Below are 16,985 nucleotides of genomic sequence, written 5' to 3'. Positions count from 1 at the left end.
GGCTTTCTAACCGGCATCGGTTAGGAAGAAGGCGTGAACTTTCAGTTAAATGCTCTTCTGCGGTGCTCTGTAATAAAGACTTCTTGGGGTACCTATAGTAAAAACTAAAATAAAATTTTAAAGAACTAATTATTCTGAAGATCTTTTAAAATAATATAAAAAAAAAAATGAAAACATCTATCATTTCATCAGAAAGCGAACTACGAAACTTTGTGACAGATCTGGAAGACGCGGAGAAAACTCTTTCTGCTTCCGAGGAAGTTGCTTGAATTCTGTGGATGGCTTATTCAAATTTCAAAACTGCTTCTAATTTCACACCAGTTACTTTGTATTCTTTTAACTAATCGGTGAAGGTCTTGACTTTTTTTGACTTTTTAGCTGTTGATTGATTTTGATATAAAACTTCTTGAATTTTGACAAAAAAAGATGTCGATTGTGATGGTTCTTCTTATTTGCTTTTAGCGCAATCATCTGATTTTGTTTGGAGACTATTTTCTTTTGTTGCAAATACTTGATCGAATAATTTTTCAGCATAAACTTGAATAATTTTTTTAGAAGCGTTAAAAAATGTGTGGTTTTTATTTAAAAAAAAATTGGAATTGCAAATAACGAATCAATGATACCAACATAATGTTCTTACAATTTTCGTTACTGGAGATTAACGCCTCTGCAAAATTAGAACTGATGTTAGTTTCTACAACCTTTGATTTCCTTACTAACGTTTCCATAATGATGTCACACTCCAAAATTGTTGTATTTGGCTTTCCAAGCGACCTGCAGCGCCAGCAATTACTTACAATAAGTCAGACAGCGATTTTAAAAAATCCAAGTCAATTTCATCTAACATGTTTAAGCAGTTTAGTTCTTCAAGTGTTTTTTTTACAGCCTCTAAGCAATCAAAAAATCTTTTGATCTTCTGAAAAAACACTGTTCCATCTAGTGCGGTTGTCGAGCAACAGTCCTTTGTCATGCGAAGATTCGTAAATTTTGTGTATTAATCTTTTAAGAACTTCATACCGAAACGATGAATATTTTAAAAACTTAATTAGTATTTAAAGTTTCTGTAGATTTTTTTTGATATTTTCTTCATATTCAATCTCATTCTCCAAATATTCAGTAAGAAACTCTCCTTCAGTGTCTCCATCAGTTTCCGTTTTGTTTCAATATCCGATTCAGTTTCTTTGTTCACAATTTCGCGATAATCTTTTTTAACGTATATCAAATCACAAACACTCAAATGAATTGAATGATTCTGGCAGATTTGATGTGGAAACTTAGACATGGTACACAAATTCACCATCCAGCCACAGCAATCCGTAGTTTTACCTGCAACATCTTCATCATCCATACCGAAATCTTTTAATTTTTGCATTATCAATACGTTCAATGTTTCGGCAGAACTTATGTTAAACAATATGTTCGGTCGTGATAAATATTTAAATTGTAGTATCTTCTACCTCTATTGCTACACCATTCGTCACCTGTTAGTCCAAATTTTTCTCCTTTTGCTTTCAATATAGCCAATTTAGCGATAATTAATTATTTGGCTTCAGCATGAAACATCTTAATTTTTTCTGAAATTGTGAACGTTGACTTGGGCAAACTATGCCCATAATTTTCAAAAAGCATTCTGAGTGTTTCAGATTGAGTTATGGACCTAATCAAATATCCATCAAGAGCTGTCAACTTGGCAAGAAGATATTTTAACGACATCTTAGTCAAAACTGGTCTGGAACTGGATGGTTTTAAATCTATTTTCACGCAACTTTTGACGTAACCAATTAGGCCGTTTGTGTGTTGCTTCCTGGACAAGCGATTCTTTTATGGCATTTTTTGCAATCTCCGCATTTATTATCATTTACAACAACTTTATCAAAGTATTTCCAAGTTATTTTGATCATACGACATTATTGTAAAAATATATATATGTTTAAATTATATGTTTAAAACTTACCTCGTTATTTTAAGACCAGTTTTTGTATGTATTATAAATAATGATCTTCACTTAAAATTTTTTTGTCAAGGTAAACTATTAAATAATTAAAATACATTAACTAATATCACACACGCATAATATTTTAAAAGTTACTGTTTACAATATCTTTGCTTAAAAATTAAAAAATTCTTGCTTTTTAACAAAAAAAGATATTTTATTATGCATTACATTTTATTATACCACAACTGATTTTTGTGGATTTAAAAACTTCTGTTATAAAAAAGATACTATTATACTCAAAAGAGTTTTGAAAACAGTACAATAGAAAAGTAAGAGAACGTTTCATTATATGGTTTTGAATAGAATAAGTTTATTTTTTGAGGTTTTTTCTGCTTTGTGATGTAAATTAGTGTTGATATTGAACAAAGAGAACACTTATATTTTGAAAACAACATGAACTATGGTAAAAGCAGCGTATAAATAAATTAAGAATTTAATTATTTTACGAGTAAAAATTGACATTTTCTGAAAACCTCGTCGAAGTTTCGTCGAGTTTTCTCGATTTCTCTCGAACTCCGAAACTCCGAAAAACCGAGAAAAATCCGACGAGACGGAGTTCCGAATGAATCCATTGCCCAAAAAGATTTATAAAACTCATATTGAGTTATTCATAATGCTTTTCACCTCTCGCGCAAAAAACTTCAGCGAAAACCACCTTTGACAACAAATCACATAAACAATGGAATATTAAAGGACCACGTAACATGGAAAGAATAATGGCAACAAGTAGTATTTTCTGACAAAAAGCCATTTTTCAACAAGATAATGCTAGCGTTCATTCAACTAAGATAGTAAAGAAATATTTCAACAGCAGTAAAGTTGAAACATTTAAGTGGCCAGCTAAATCTCCAGACCTGAACTTTATTGAGAATGCTTGGCCAAAGCTAATACATATAGTATTTGAAAGTGGTAAACAATATAGTTTACTAGCTGACTTGAAATCATCCATCGCATCTGTATGGGATGCAATTGACATTTCGTACATAAAAAAGTTGAATGATTCTTTACCTTCTAGAATGATTGAAGTGATTCAAAAAAATGGTAAAAGTACCCACCATTGATTGTTTAAAATTGAGACGTTTTTTTATATAAATGACAATTTATATGAATTTTTTTCAAAAGTGTCTTATAATTTTGTAGCACTAAAAAAACAGTTTTTTTTAATATATTATAAGTTAGGTTTATAATATATTATAAGTTAGGCAAAATAAATTTTTTTAAATGTTGTTTAGTCTTATAATCCTTTAACTCTCATTGACAATAAAAACTAGCTTTAAACTATAAATGTATAGTAGAGTTTCAAAAATATTTTTGGGGTGTTTTATCATTACGTCGCGCAGTGTATTATAACTTTAAATAACTAATGATTTTAGTTCATTATTTCTTCAACTTAAAAAGTTAAATGTCTTCTTTTCTTTATAGCTTCTTTAAATTATTTTTTTTACTTCAGCAGAATTTATTCAACTTTAAATCTTTCTATTTCATCCATTCTTTCAACAAATTTTTAACTTTGATTAGGTAAAAAACTACTTTAAATATATTTTTTTGTTCTCATGTTAAAAACATTTTAAAATGCTTATAATTAGGTAGAATTAGAAAAAAATAGACAGGTTTGGCAATTTTTTATACTAGAATGACATATGACAGTAAAGCAAAGCTTTTTACCTATACTTACAGCTATGCAAACTTTTTACAGTCGTTATTTACGTTTTTTTCGGTAACGTTGATAATGATGGTTTTGGTGTGGTTATGCATTTTAGTCTCCTTCGTTCGATAACAAGTTAAAGGGGCTAGTTAAGTACTTTTTTTGCTACAAGGGCATCAGTGTTTATTATAGACCAACCAAAAACTGTGTTTTTATAATCATTAAGTTTGCCAAGATGTAGTTCTTAGTAAAGATTTTGTTTTCTTACTTTTGTTGATTTGCGATGAAATAGAATGAGTTACAAAGATATTTGTTTTTCTTTGGAATCAAATTTTTTGAAAAACATGAAACTACTAAATATGTATGTATGTATGTATGTATGTATGTATGTATGTATGTATGTATGTATGTATGTATGTATGTATGTATGTATGTATGTATGTATGTATGTATGTATGTATGTATGTATGTATGTATGTATGTATGTATGTATGTATGTATGTATGTATGTATGTATGTATGTATGTATGTATGTATGTATGTATGTATGTATGTATGTATGTATGTATGTATGTATGTATGTATGTATGTATGTATGTATGTATGTATGTATGTATGTATGTATGTATGTATGTATGTATGTATGTATGTATGTATGTATGTATGTATGTATGTATGTATGTATGTATGTATGTATGTATGTATGTATGTATGTATGTATGTATGTATGTATGTATGTATGTATGTATGTATGTATGTATGTATGTATGTATGTATGTATGTATGTATGTATGTATGTATGTATGTATGTATGTATGTATGTATGTATGTATGTATGTATGTATGTATGTATGTATGTATATATCTATATATGTATGTATGTATGTATGTATGTATGTATGTGTGTATGTATGTATGTATGTATGTAAGTATGTATGTATGTATGTATGTATGTAACAATATACATCTTCTGAATTAATATTATAGAGTTTTTCCTCATTCAAAACAAAACATCACTGTTGAAAAACAATTTAGTAACAACATTAATGAAACATACTAAAGAATACACAGTTTCTTTTAAAATAAAACCGACAAGTTTTTTAAATCAATGGGCAAATGTTATTCGTTTGACTATTAATAATGACAATGACAAATATGGCGATCGGAATCCAGCAGTGTTTTTTCGTAAAAATGGAACCGGGTTGCATATTTGCTCTGCGGTTAGTGGTATCGTCAATTATGTTAAAAATACGGATCAACTTGTTCTTGATAACTGGACTTCAGTTAAAATAGCACAGGAGTTTGTAGGAAAAAATTATATTTACTCAATTGAACTTAATGGTCGAACTATTTTAAATATAAAAAATAATGATACAAGAGACTTTTCTAATGTTAAAGTATATGTTTCTGATCCATGGTTTGAAGCACAACCTGGATTTATTAAAGATCTTCAAATAACACAGGGAAATAGAAAATGGAAAAGTAAATTATTGTTATTTGTTTTTAATGTAATTGGATTATTATTTGGGTTTAATTTTTAATTTTTATTTTTCCCTTTCTTTTTTTGGTAATATCTATAGTTATAAATTTATATATTATTTATATTTTATATATTCAGAAATTTTATTAGTTCTAATATAATTTTGAGTCCAAGGTTGATATTGTTTAGAAAAAAAAAATTCAAAAATATTAGGACCTGTCAAGAATTTAAATTCCAAAGAGGATCCTCAAGATCTCATCAAAATCAAAAAATATTTTTTTACTTTTATCTTTGCTATGAAAATCGCTCCACCCTAATATATATGTATACATATATGTATTTATATGTATATATATATATATATATATATATATATATATATATATATATATATATATATATATATATATATATATATATCTTTATATATATATATATATATATATATATCTTTATATATATATATATATATATATATATATATATATCTTTATATTTCGGGGCGTAGTGATAAGGCAAATTTGTCTTCTTTGAGCCTCGTTCATGTAGATTTTATTTATATAACATGGCATATAAATAAAAGTTGAATATATGTATATATATATATATATATATATATATAGATACATATATATATGTATATATATATATATATATATATATATATATATATATATATATATATATATATATATATATATATATATAATATATATATATAAATATATATTTTTAATATATATAATTAAAAATATATATAAAAATTTATATATAAGTATATATAATTATCTTAACTATATTTTCTTTATGTGCTAATAATAAAATATTGTGCTTTTCAATTTAGCAAATATATAGTACCTATCTTTACTGATTACGATAGATAAATTAATACTTTGGTTAATAAAGAGATTTTTTGATTTTTTAAATTCATCTTAAAAGTGTAAATTAACTTTTTTGCAATGTAGATAAAATAAGGTTTAAAATGACACTGCCAAAAATATATTACATTAAAGTGCTTTTTGTATTGATTTCATTTTTATTATATTTTTACAGATTTAAAAAAAGTCTGTCAGTGGAAAAAAAAATTGGTTTCGAGTTATTTTCTTTGCATATTAAGACTGAGTTTAATCCATTTTGCATGGGAAACTGATTTTTTTTAAAAGATTTTCCAGTGTAAAAATTGGGTAGAACCTTATGATTTACGAGCTAATGATTTACTAGAGAAAATTGAACGAATATTGAAATCAATGAATAAACATAAGTGGTGTTTTAATTACTTTTGGGGGGGGGGGGGGTTATTGTAATTATTATTTGAGCTCACTAATTTTTATAGTTTTTTAGGAGGAACTAATTTTCGTGCCTGTATTTTAAAATCAATTCTGATTTTTTGTTTAATAAATAAATATGGGTAATATTTTCAAATTTTTCTTCTAAGCATAGTATGCATTTTTTGGAAATATTGTTATGTGCAGGTGCTGTTTTAAGGATGGACTAATTCAGTATAAAATCATCAATATTTTTATCTTTTAATTCCTATATACACTTTGGCAGCATGGTGTCTTTTGAATACTTTTTATTTTTAAAAGATTGCTTATGATTGGCGAAACGTTTTTTCCATTCACCCTCTGTTATGCCAATATATTGTTTATCAGGTACATTCTTAGAGGAAACAACACATATATTTACCACATTTTTGGATAAACAACTTCCACTCATTTGACAATTGGTTTTTTATTTACAATTATAATTTTCTGTAGTTTTTTCATTTAGGATTTCTTTTTTGTTTAACAAACCATTATTGTGAACTTTTATAAGTCTTTCCATATTTTTTGTGCAGCCGTAGCAAACTTTAATTGTATTTCAATTAAAACTCTTATGTAATTTATTAGAGGGCGGGAAATGCTTATCGACCAATTTTAAAAACACTTTTCCTATGTTAGTGGAAACATTTTTGCTATATAGGGGGTTGAACCAAATTACATTTCTAGTTCTATGACGCTTTTATGTATTCGTTTTTTCAGGGTCAAATTTTCGTTCAAAGTTTTTAAAACCACATTTTTTAAGGGCATCGTCAAATATTTGTTTAGAGGAATTGAATACATTTTTATTAGAGGAGTTTTGATTTAGCCTATTATTAGTTGAAATTGGTATTTGTTTTAGAACTTGGGGTGGATGATTTGAGTTAATATTAATATGCAATAATTCATCGTTTGGTTTTTCGAAAGGCTTATATGAATTTTCAGAAAGGTTAAATTTGACGTCAAGAAAGTTCACCATTTTTAAGTTTATGTTTATTTCGATTTGAAAGACAATATTTAAAAAATTTTTTTTTATATCTTTTCTAATTTTATCGAGCTCTGGACCAGACTTTTTATCCATTACTATTAAACCATCGTCGCGATAAAGGCCTAAATCATTTATATTGATTATTTTACTTAATAAATCTAAGATGCATAGTCCAACAAATTCACAAATTTTTGCTCCATCATAACTGCCATTGTTACATCAAAGCAATCATGTATGTTTTTCTTTTTCCAAGTTTACTTATTAAAACAAAGTAAGGTTTTGTTACAATGTTTTATTATACGAATTGTTTCTTCAGGAACAACTGTGTGGCTTTTTACAAATTTAATTATTGTTTTTTGCAAATTCAAAAACAATTGAATTTGCTTAGTGGTATTTTGTTAAGTGATTTTCTACTACTTTATATATATATATATATATATATATATATATATATATATATATATATATATATATATATATATATATATATATATATATATATATATATATATATATATATATATATATATATATATATATATATATATATATATATATGAATTATGTTAGCGTATTCTACAAACAGAGTGCTCAATGTTCTTGAAGAATAGAGCAATAATAAATTAGTAAAAACACATATCTAATTTTTTCTTTCTTCTACACAATGTTTCTCCATCAGTAAAGATTTTTTCATAAATTTTTAATTATCTAATGTAGTTAATGCAACTTCCTGGTTGCAAAATACTACAGTTATTACATAATTAATTATAACACTTCCCAACTTCCTGTGAAATGATTTTTTTTATAATTTGAAAACTTTTTTATGTTTAGAAATTCTTCCTGATGAATCTGCTGATGGTGAAACACAGTGTAGAAGAAAGAAAAAATTAGATAAGTAATTTTACTAATTTATATATATATATATATATATATATATATATATATATATATATATATATATATATATATATATATATATATATATATATATTTATATATGTATATATACATACATATATATATATATATATATATAACTGAGGCATATTCGTTTAGACGCATCAATTTTTTTCTCTTTGTCTTAATTTTTTTCTATGAATTGTCAACTGATATTCATGCAAGTTATTATCAAAATAATTGTTGTGTTGTGGGCTAATAAAAATCACACAAAAATTTTTCTATGTGTCTTTATTAATATGAGAGTATGTTTGATATGCAAAAGTGCATTTTTTAATTGGAATATATCTATAGACGAAGTCATATTTTTGAAGTTAAAAGATGAAAATTAGTAATGCGTATGTCCTCCATTACACTGGATCACCTCAAAAATTTATTTTTGGTTGCTTCGAAGCGAATTCGATTAATTTGCCAATTTGTTAATACTTTGTTGCCGTTTGTTGCTTTTTTTACACCGTAATTATCACCTTTTGCAATGTAGTTTCGTACAACATGGTCAGATCTTCCAATTTTTCTTGCTATTTCTCGTATAGAAAGTGCTGGTGAGATTTCTGAGCCACGATATAAATTAATTTGTATTTTTTCAGCATCTGTCAAATACTTTCCTTTAGACATTTCGTAAAATGCAATAAAAATGATACTGGCAGAGCAAAAGATCAAATTACACTAAAATTTATCAATTTTTGTGTAAAAGTGATTAAAAATCTATAATTACCGTTATTAACCTTTTTGCGTCTATAGATATATTCCAATTAAAAAATGTGCTTTTGTATATCAAACATACTCTCATGTTAATAAAGACACATAGAAAAAATTTTTTTGTGGTTTTTATTAGCCCACAACACAACAATTATTTTGATAATAACTTGCATGCATATTAGTTGACAATTCATAGAAAAAAATTAAGACAAAGAGAAAAAAATTGATGCGTCTAAACGAATATGCTTCAGTGTATATATATATATATATATATATATATATATATATATATATATATATATATATATATATATATATATATATATATATATATGTATATATACATATATATACATATATATATATATATATATATATATATATATATACATATATATATATATACATATATATATATATATATATATATATACATATATATATATATATATATATATATATATATATATATATATATATATATATATATATGTATGTATATACATATGTGCATATATATTCACCCCACCCCCTCCTTTATAAATATATATGTGCATATATATTCATAAAGGTGGGGGTGGGAGTATTTCAAAAGCGCATTTACTCTTTAGAGGGAAGAGGGCAATTAAAAGCACAGATAGCAACATTTTAATGTATCAAATTTCTAAATTTTTCGGCGCACGTGTTTTTTGTATAAACCCTTTTTAATCCAATAACATCTTGGGTTAATTTGATGCAGCTTTTAGCCCAATCATTTACGGCAAATAACCGAGGGGTTCTCTCACTCTCGCATGCCACAATGTTTTTTTCCTCCAAAATGAAAATTCCTTTGCTCAGTAACAAAATCTACAAGATAAATTATTGGAACAATGGTTTTAAAAAAAATTAGAACAATGGTTTGAAAATAAAAATTACATAGCTCAGTAAAAAAATCTACAATGATATTGGAACAATGGTTGTTTTAATTTTAAATACCAATTCATGTCAACAAGAAACATAGCAACAAGCTATACAAATACAATGTGTGGTGTAAAAAACTTTTTGTAAGAACTTTTTTAATCTATGCATAGACTTTGAAGTCATATAATATTTGGAGCTGAAAGACTATCTTGAACATTCTTAAGTTATTATAACATTTCATAAAAAAAACAGTGTAACTTTAGCAGTGTTTATTATTTTGAGAGTAGTAGACAATAAAGTCTCTTTTTGATAATTCTATGTAACGTGCAAGACCAGCAGGTAAAGTCAGTCACTCACAAACTTAGTTTCATAGTATATTCTTAGCTACTAGAGAGCAAAATTTAGTATAAGTGCACCTCAGGTGATAGTACAGCAGCTGGCAGAGAACCTTGTAATCTCTTCTGCGGAAATTATCTTACTGCGGTGCTGTTTTGTAGAACTCTTTAATTTTTACTGCAAAATTGTGCTGAAGAGCATTTGGCCTGAAAGTATCCTTTATCCTTGGACCCTTTCAAATTGTTTCAAATTGAATTCTTTTAAGTTGAATATTTTTTAGGTGTATTTATGGCCGCAACTGTTTGAGTAAAACATAGTGGCATTTGTTTGGACTTTTTCTGAACCAAGAACAAGTTTGATGACATAAAATGTATATCATTCATATATGTGGTGACAGCTCATTAGTCAAAGAATAGATCTTACCAAAGCATGATCAAAAAATTATTTTTAGCTCCATTATTCTTTCTGGCTGTGGTGTCAGCACAAATAGTAATTATCTGTAAACTTAAATATTCAACTTGAGTTTCAATGAACTGGTTACTTCCTTCGGTGCATCAATCTTCAAAATACCAATTAAAAAGGATCAACTTCAGGCAAAGTGACACTTATAGCAATCATTCTGTGAGTTTTGAAAACTCTTTTATCACTGGCATACTGACTTACAATCTTAAAGTCAGAGTGAATCACTACCTTTTTACATTTAAGCCTCTTACTTTATCCCTGCTCTTTGCTCCGATGGTTAGTCTTCTGACTCTACTATAGTGTGCATTTTCTTGTTCATAGTTGATATTGATATCTTCAGCTTCTCCAGGTAAATACCACTAGCTTTATAAAGAAAGATAAACAAAAAGGTGAAGGTCAAACACTAAAACTATATTTTTATATAATAAGGATTCGGTGTAATTCATCCATACTTAAGTAAACACTAAATTGTACTTCTGAAGTCTTCTTAATCTAAATAAAGATATAAAATTTTTATCACGGTCTGGCAGGTTGTTGCTCTTTATATACAAAGAAACTTCAAACTCTCTATCTTCTAGTTCTTCTAACTTTTTTTTATTCTTTTCCTTTAAATTGTGTCATCATTTTCTTTTTCATGATCAATGGTCTTTTCTACGTATGAAAAGTATTTTTCTGAATTATGTTATAGTTTCTTTACCATCTTGACTACCTTCTCTTTAAGGCAGAGTCTCGAAAATTATGTACCCTTTTTTCAGGTCTTTTTATCAACTTGATAAAATTAGATCTATAAACGGGGAAAAAGTTATTGCAAGACTTTAAAAAGTCCTCAATTTTTTTTACATAAGCTTTCTTCGGGTATATTTTGAGTCTTAAGTTATTTGAGGTATTGGTTCTTATTGACTTTGTTACTAATCTTATGCTCTAAGAGTATGATAGCGTTGTCAAATCCAGGCTTGTATCATAAGTTTACAAATTTTCTTACAGTGCAAACACCTGTGATTGTCTGCCGACAACTCTATTCACATTTTCTTGCTGAAATTTACTGAATTTCAAACAACTTTTTACTAAACCAAAAAGACAGCCAACTTTATAGTTTATCTTTGGGATATTAAAATATTTTTTAATAGTTGTGTATCAAATAATTAGTCAGTAAACGTTTTTCAAAAATTTTGAGCTTTTTCGATATTACCTTCTTCTAATGTTGAACCAGTAAAACCTTCTGAGCAATTTTTTTGTTGGAAGTCTATTTGGAGAAAACCTTGGCAGTCTATTTGGAAGTCTATTTGGAGAAAACCTCGGCAGTGGGAAGCTTAACAGGTGAAAACTGACATACATACATACATACATATATTACGTTGAAAATGTTATCAATATTTCGTTATTTGTTTATCTTATGAGTCATTATGGATTAGAAAACATTGTTATTATTTTCAGAAAATTAATAAGTTAAAAATAAAATAAGTTAACTAGCACTTAGAACACCTAATGTAATATTTCATCATCCAGTTAAGTTATTACATCAGTATTGTATTACTGTTAAAGGTATTGCATCATCCTGAAACTTAAAATGAAATCATTGTATTAAATAAAAACACATTATTAAATAAATATTTTCAAAGTCAATTTAAAATAAATGAAGACTAGAAGTCGAAACGAAGTATGCTGTATTGGTCAAGCTATAGCTGTGATCACAGGGCACAAGTTACCATCTAAAAGTCTTATAAACTTATTTTTTCTTTCAAAATAACAACAATGTTAAGAGAAAGTGCAGGCCTTGTGACAGATCAGGTTTTAGATACTTGGCAAGGAGCTAGAATTCCAACAATGCAACGTTATCTTGTAATAACACATGTTGAAAAAACTTGTTTAAAAATACGGAAAGCTGATTAAGAATAAAGACTACAAAACAGAACTCAGCAGAAAAATGAAGAGACTTTTTCTTGAGATATCAAAGAACTAATTGATATTGCTCATGAAGATGCTTTAAAGTTAAGGACAATAGAAGGAAAAAAGACGTTTCTTATAATACAAAACGAATTAATAAATGGCTATATGAGTTCCCTTAATTGTGAGTTATAAAAACAAGAACAGTGTATTTTATACAGATTAAAGCAAAAAACAAAATAGAAACAAAAAAGCTAAAACGCGGGAACGTGTTTGACTGTCACAGACCTAGTTTTGACAGAATCAGACTTCTCTTAGGGTGTTGATAATGAATTAGATGACTTTATTCCATCATCAGATAAGAAACTTAAACTGAATAAGATGTGAAGCAATAAAAAAAAAGCAAGTTATTACTCCAGCATTTGATTCAGCTTTTGATTGTTTTAAAATTCCTAATGGTTCTAGGTCCTTGGTAACATTTTGTCAACGATTAAGTGCCAATATTTAGCATTTCTCTACATCATATAGATCTATTTGATGCGCGCGTATTGAAAATCGTAAAGAAAATGAAAAAAAGTTATTATTTCAGATTTCAAACCTTAGGTTCCTTTAACTTTGGGACAAAAATATTTACCCGATTTGAAAAGTGGAGATGAAGTGGATTGACTGCCCTTGTTAATGACAAGATATGATATCAAAAAATTGATGTCAATTCCAAATCCGATAACAGACTGGTGAAAAAATGAGTTCTCGACAAAATTGTGGTTTTGATATGTATGTATACAGGTGTATGTAACGGGTGATGCGGAAGTTCTCGGACAAAAAATAATACGTCAATAACTTATTCATAAATAAAAAAACAAACTACTATTATATTTTTTTTAAATAAAGCATTCATCTTTTAATAAAAATATATTATTTTTTATATGAAAAAACACCAACATCTGCAATTGATCTCAATTTTGCTCTGACGCCTTTCATATGCGACTGTAAAAAGTTTAAATCAATTTCTTGTAGTTTTAGTTTAATGCGATCAATCAAGACTTGCTCTGTTGAAGCTTGCCAATCTCCCTCGTAAACCTTCTGTGCTAAATGTCCCCAAAAATTTTCAATTGGTCGTGGTTGAGGCACATTTGGGGGATTGGATTCTTTATCAACGTAATAGACATATTGGTCCATCCAATTTAGAGAATCTTTAGAATAATGAGAACTTGCTAAATCGGGCCAAAATAAATAGTTAAAGTCTCCATGATACTTGTGAACAAACGGAAGAAGTCGTTTTTCTAAACATTCATTAATATAGATTGATGAATCGATCGCTACAGCCTTGGAAGTGCGAAACAATGGCTCGGACATACCACGGTCAGATATGGCTATCCACATTAATAATTTTTTTAGAAATTTCTCTTTTCCTATAAAACGAACACTTTCTGGGCATGTCTTTTTGTTGTTTGTGTAGTATCCAGAATTTCCAGGCATGTTGTCCCCTGCAAAACAAAAGTATTTTTCATCATCGATGACTAGAAGCGGTTTTGTGTTATAGAGTTGGTTAGCTAGTTTCCTGCTTCTTTTCTTTGCCTTTATTTGTTGTTCTATAGTGTATTTTGAAGTCTTTTCACGTTTTCTATATTTAATATTCATTTTTTTTTAACTGAAGACCAATTGTCGATTGATTTACACCAAATTTAATACCTATTTTTCTCCGATCGACCCTTTTTCGATTGTTGACAAGTCTCGTTAATTCGGCTTTCTTTTCTCTAGTCCAGGATGTCGGACGGCCAGGGTGCTTTCTATCAGAAAACAATTGAAAAGTTTCAAGTCTTTTTAGGTTATCATATATTTTACTTTGGGCAAATCCTTCCTTTTCAAAATGATTTACGATTTTTTTTTTATATTAGGTTTATTTACAAAAAACATTTTTAGTCGCTTTCGAAAAGATTCTCGTTTAGCTGCATTTAACCTCATTTTAAATAATTGTGTTTCAAATAGTAAAGTTTTTATTTTATAGAACGTTTACTCATAAAACCACAAAAACTAATTATTATGCTCAAATAATTAAATTAGGATTTGTCCTATAACTTCCGCATCACCCGTTACTTGTTCGAAAACTTAATTGAAAATTTTTTATTATGCACAGTCTGATGACGCCATGTTCATAAAGTGATTTTTACCCATGTTTATAAAACTTGCTTTAGACCATCTTCTGGTCCAGAGATTAAGTTATTTTAGCAATTCAGTGAAGTAAATTTAGTTCTGAATCATGGCTCTTAACTGATGCAAATCTCAAAGTGCATGGTTTGCTAGTATAATCAGCAGTAGAATTTGCTATCAATATATATCGCAAGGAGCAAAACAACATCGCGAGTATTACAAAGAGTTTTAACAACAACTATTAATTTTTTTAGGAAAACTTCCTCTAGGTTAACACGGAATAATGTTACATACTCCTGGTGCTATGCACTAAACACAATGTAAAGCACTGTACTCTATTAAAATCTACTTGCTTTAACATAAATTTCATTTAACAAAAAACGAAAAAAAATAAAATCTCCAACGGCTCTCGATTTTTTCGAAAGTACTTAGATGGCTTTGTAACAGAGAGATCAAAATATACATTTGAAGTGCTTAAAATAAATTGGGCATTTATGAAGGGACATCGCCAAGACATATAGAGTACAGTAGTCCAATACCAGAAAGCACATATATATATGCATATACAGTGGGCAAAATAATTGTCCGTACATTAATGAAAAATAAGGTTTTTTGAAAAAAGCTCTAAAACTTTAAATGATAGAAAAAAATAAATTAAACCAATAGATAGCGCACAAGAAAACAAATAAAAACGATACACCATCTTTAATTTTCTCCCGACAATTTAAATTATAATTAACTTATTTAAAAGTTTAAAAAATTTTAAAACCAAAAAATTGTCCGTACATTTGATTTAAAAGGTAAAATTTTGTTTATAAATGATTTTTATATTAATATCTTGTACTTTTAGGTTAAATAATACTATAATAAATAAAAATAAACCATTTCTTAACTACGTGGCTATGATGGAAGGAAAAAGAAAAGAATATAGTATTGACTTACTTAAACGAGTAATTTTTGATAGGGAAAATGGATTATCAATTAGAAAAGTTGAAAAAATGTTGAAAATACCACCAAGCTCTGTTCAATATATATGGGAAAAGTATTTAAAAACAAAATCAGTGGCAAATAATGGTGTACAGGCAGAAAAAGATCAACAACGCCAAAAGTAGACAGGTGCATAGTTGGGAAAATCGAGCAGAATAGAAGAAAAAATGCCGTAGAAGTATCAAAAGAGCTGGAAAATGAATTAAATATTAAATTATCGCCACATACAGTTAGGAACAGACTGCATGAAGCCAATATTTTTGCACGGACGCCTCGGAGAAAACCATTCATCAGCATAGTGAACAAGATAAAACGGTTGCAGAGGGCAAAGGAACATGTTCTGAAGAATAATACATTCTGAAATATGTTTATTTGGTCAGACGAGAGTAAATTTAATTTATATGGAGCAGATGGTGGTGCAAAAGTTTATAGAAGAGTCGGAGAAGAATAAAATGTGAAGTGTTTGAAGGCAACATTTAAATTTTGTGGTGGGAATGTTATGGTTTGGGGCTGCATGAGTGCGTCCGGTGTTGGCAAAATTGAATTTATTGATGAGAAAATGGATCAACACTTATATAGATCCATATTAGAACGGAATTTGGTGGCTTAGGCAGGAAATTTAGGACTTGGAACGGAATTTATATTCCAACATGACAACGATCCAAAGCACAAAGCTGGATCAGTAACCAGATATCTTGCTGCAAATGACATTAACGTTTTGGATTGGGTTGCACAATCGCCCGATTTAAAACCTATAGAACATTTATGGTCAATGGTGGAAAAAAGAATGAAAGATCGAGCTCCAATGAAAATGAAATGAAAGATCGAGCTCCAATGGAAAAAAGAATGAAAGATCGAGCTCATCATGAAAAATCGTTGTAGAGCAGTTATTGAAGCTGATGGTGGTCCAACAAGATATTAATTTAATTTTAACTAATTTTAATTTAAAAATTAACATAGTGTACGGACAATTTTTTTGTTTAAACTTTTAACTCTTTTCCAATAAACTAATATAACTTTTCACATATAATAATATATTTTTAACTAACACTTAAAATTACTTTAACACTTAAAACTACTTTAATATTATAATATTTCTTTAAAAACTCTTAGTTACAACTATCTAAATACTTTTAAATGTTGTTTTGATCAAATATAGATACTTTTCATTAATGTACGGGCAATTATTTTCCCCACTGTAT

General features: G+C 27.8%; 1 protein-coding gene across 5 annotated transcripts in view; it reads left to right on the top strand.

Moving 5' to 3' along the window:
• LOC136080589 (semaphorin-5A-like) overlaps positions 1-16,985 on the top strand; it is a 150,550-nt gene that overhangs the window by 38,938 nt on the left and 94,627 nt on the right. For 4 of the 5 annotated variants that reach the window (XM_065797424.1, XM_065797426.1, XM_065797425.1 and 1 more), the window contains exon 6: positions 4,629-5,123. The exons of the other annotated variant lie outside the window; for it this stretch is intronic. In XM_065797424.1, the coding sequence (XP_065653496.1) occupies positions 4,629-5,123 (495 nt within the window). The remainder of the gene's footprint in view (positions 1-4,628; positions 5,124-16,985) is intronic. 5 annotated transcript variants of the gene reach the window in all.

This window comes from Hydra vulgaris, chromosome 05 (assembly GCF_038396675.1).
Source record: "Hydra vulgaris chromosome 05, alternate assembly HydraT2T_AEP".
NCBI classification, from domain to species: Eukaryota; Metazoa; Cnidaria; class Hydrozoa; order Anthoathecata; family Hydridae; genus Hydra; species Hydra vulgaris.
Note: the sequence above shows the minus strand (reverse complement) of the source record. Positions and strands in the feature narration are given on the sequence as shown.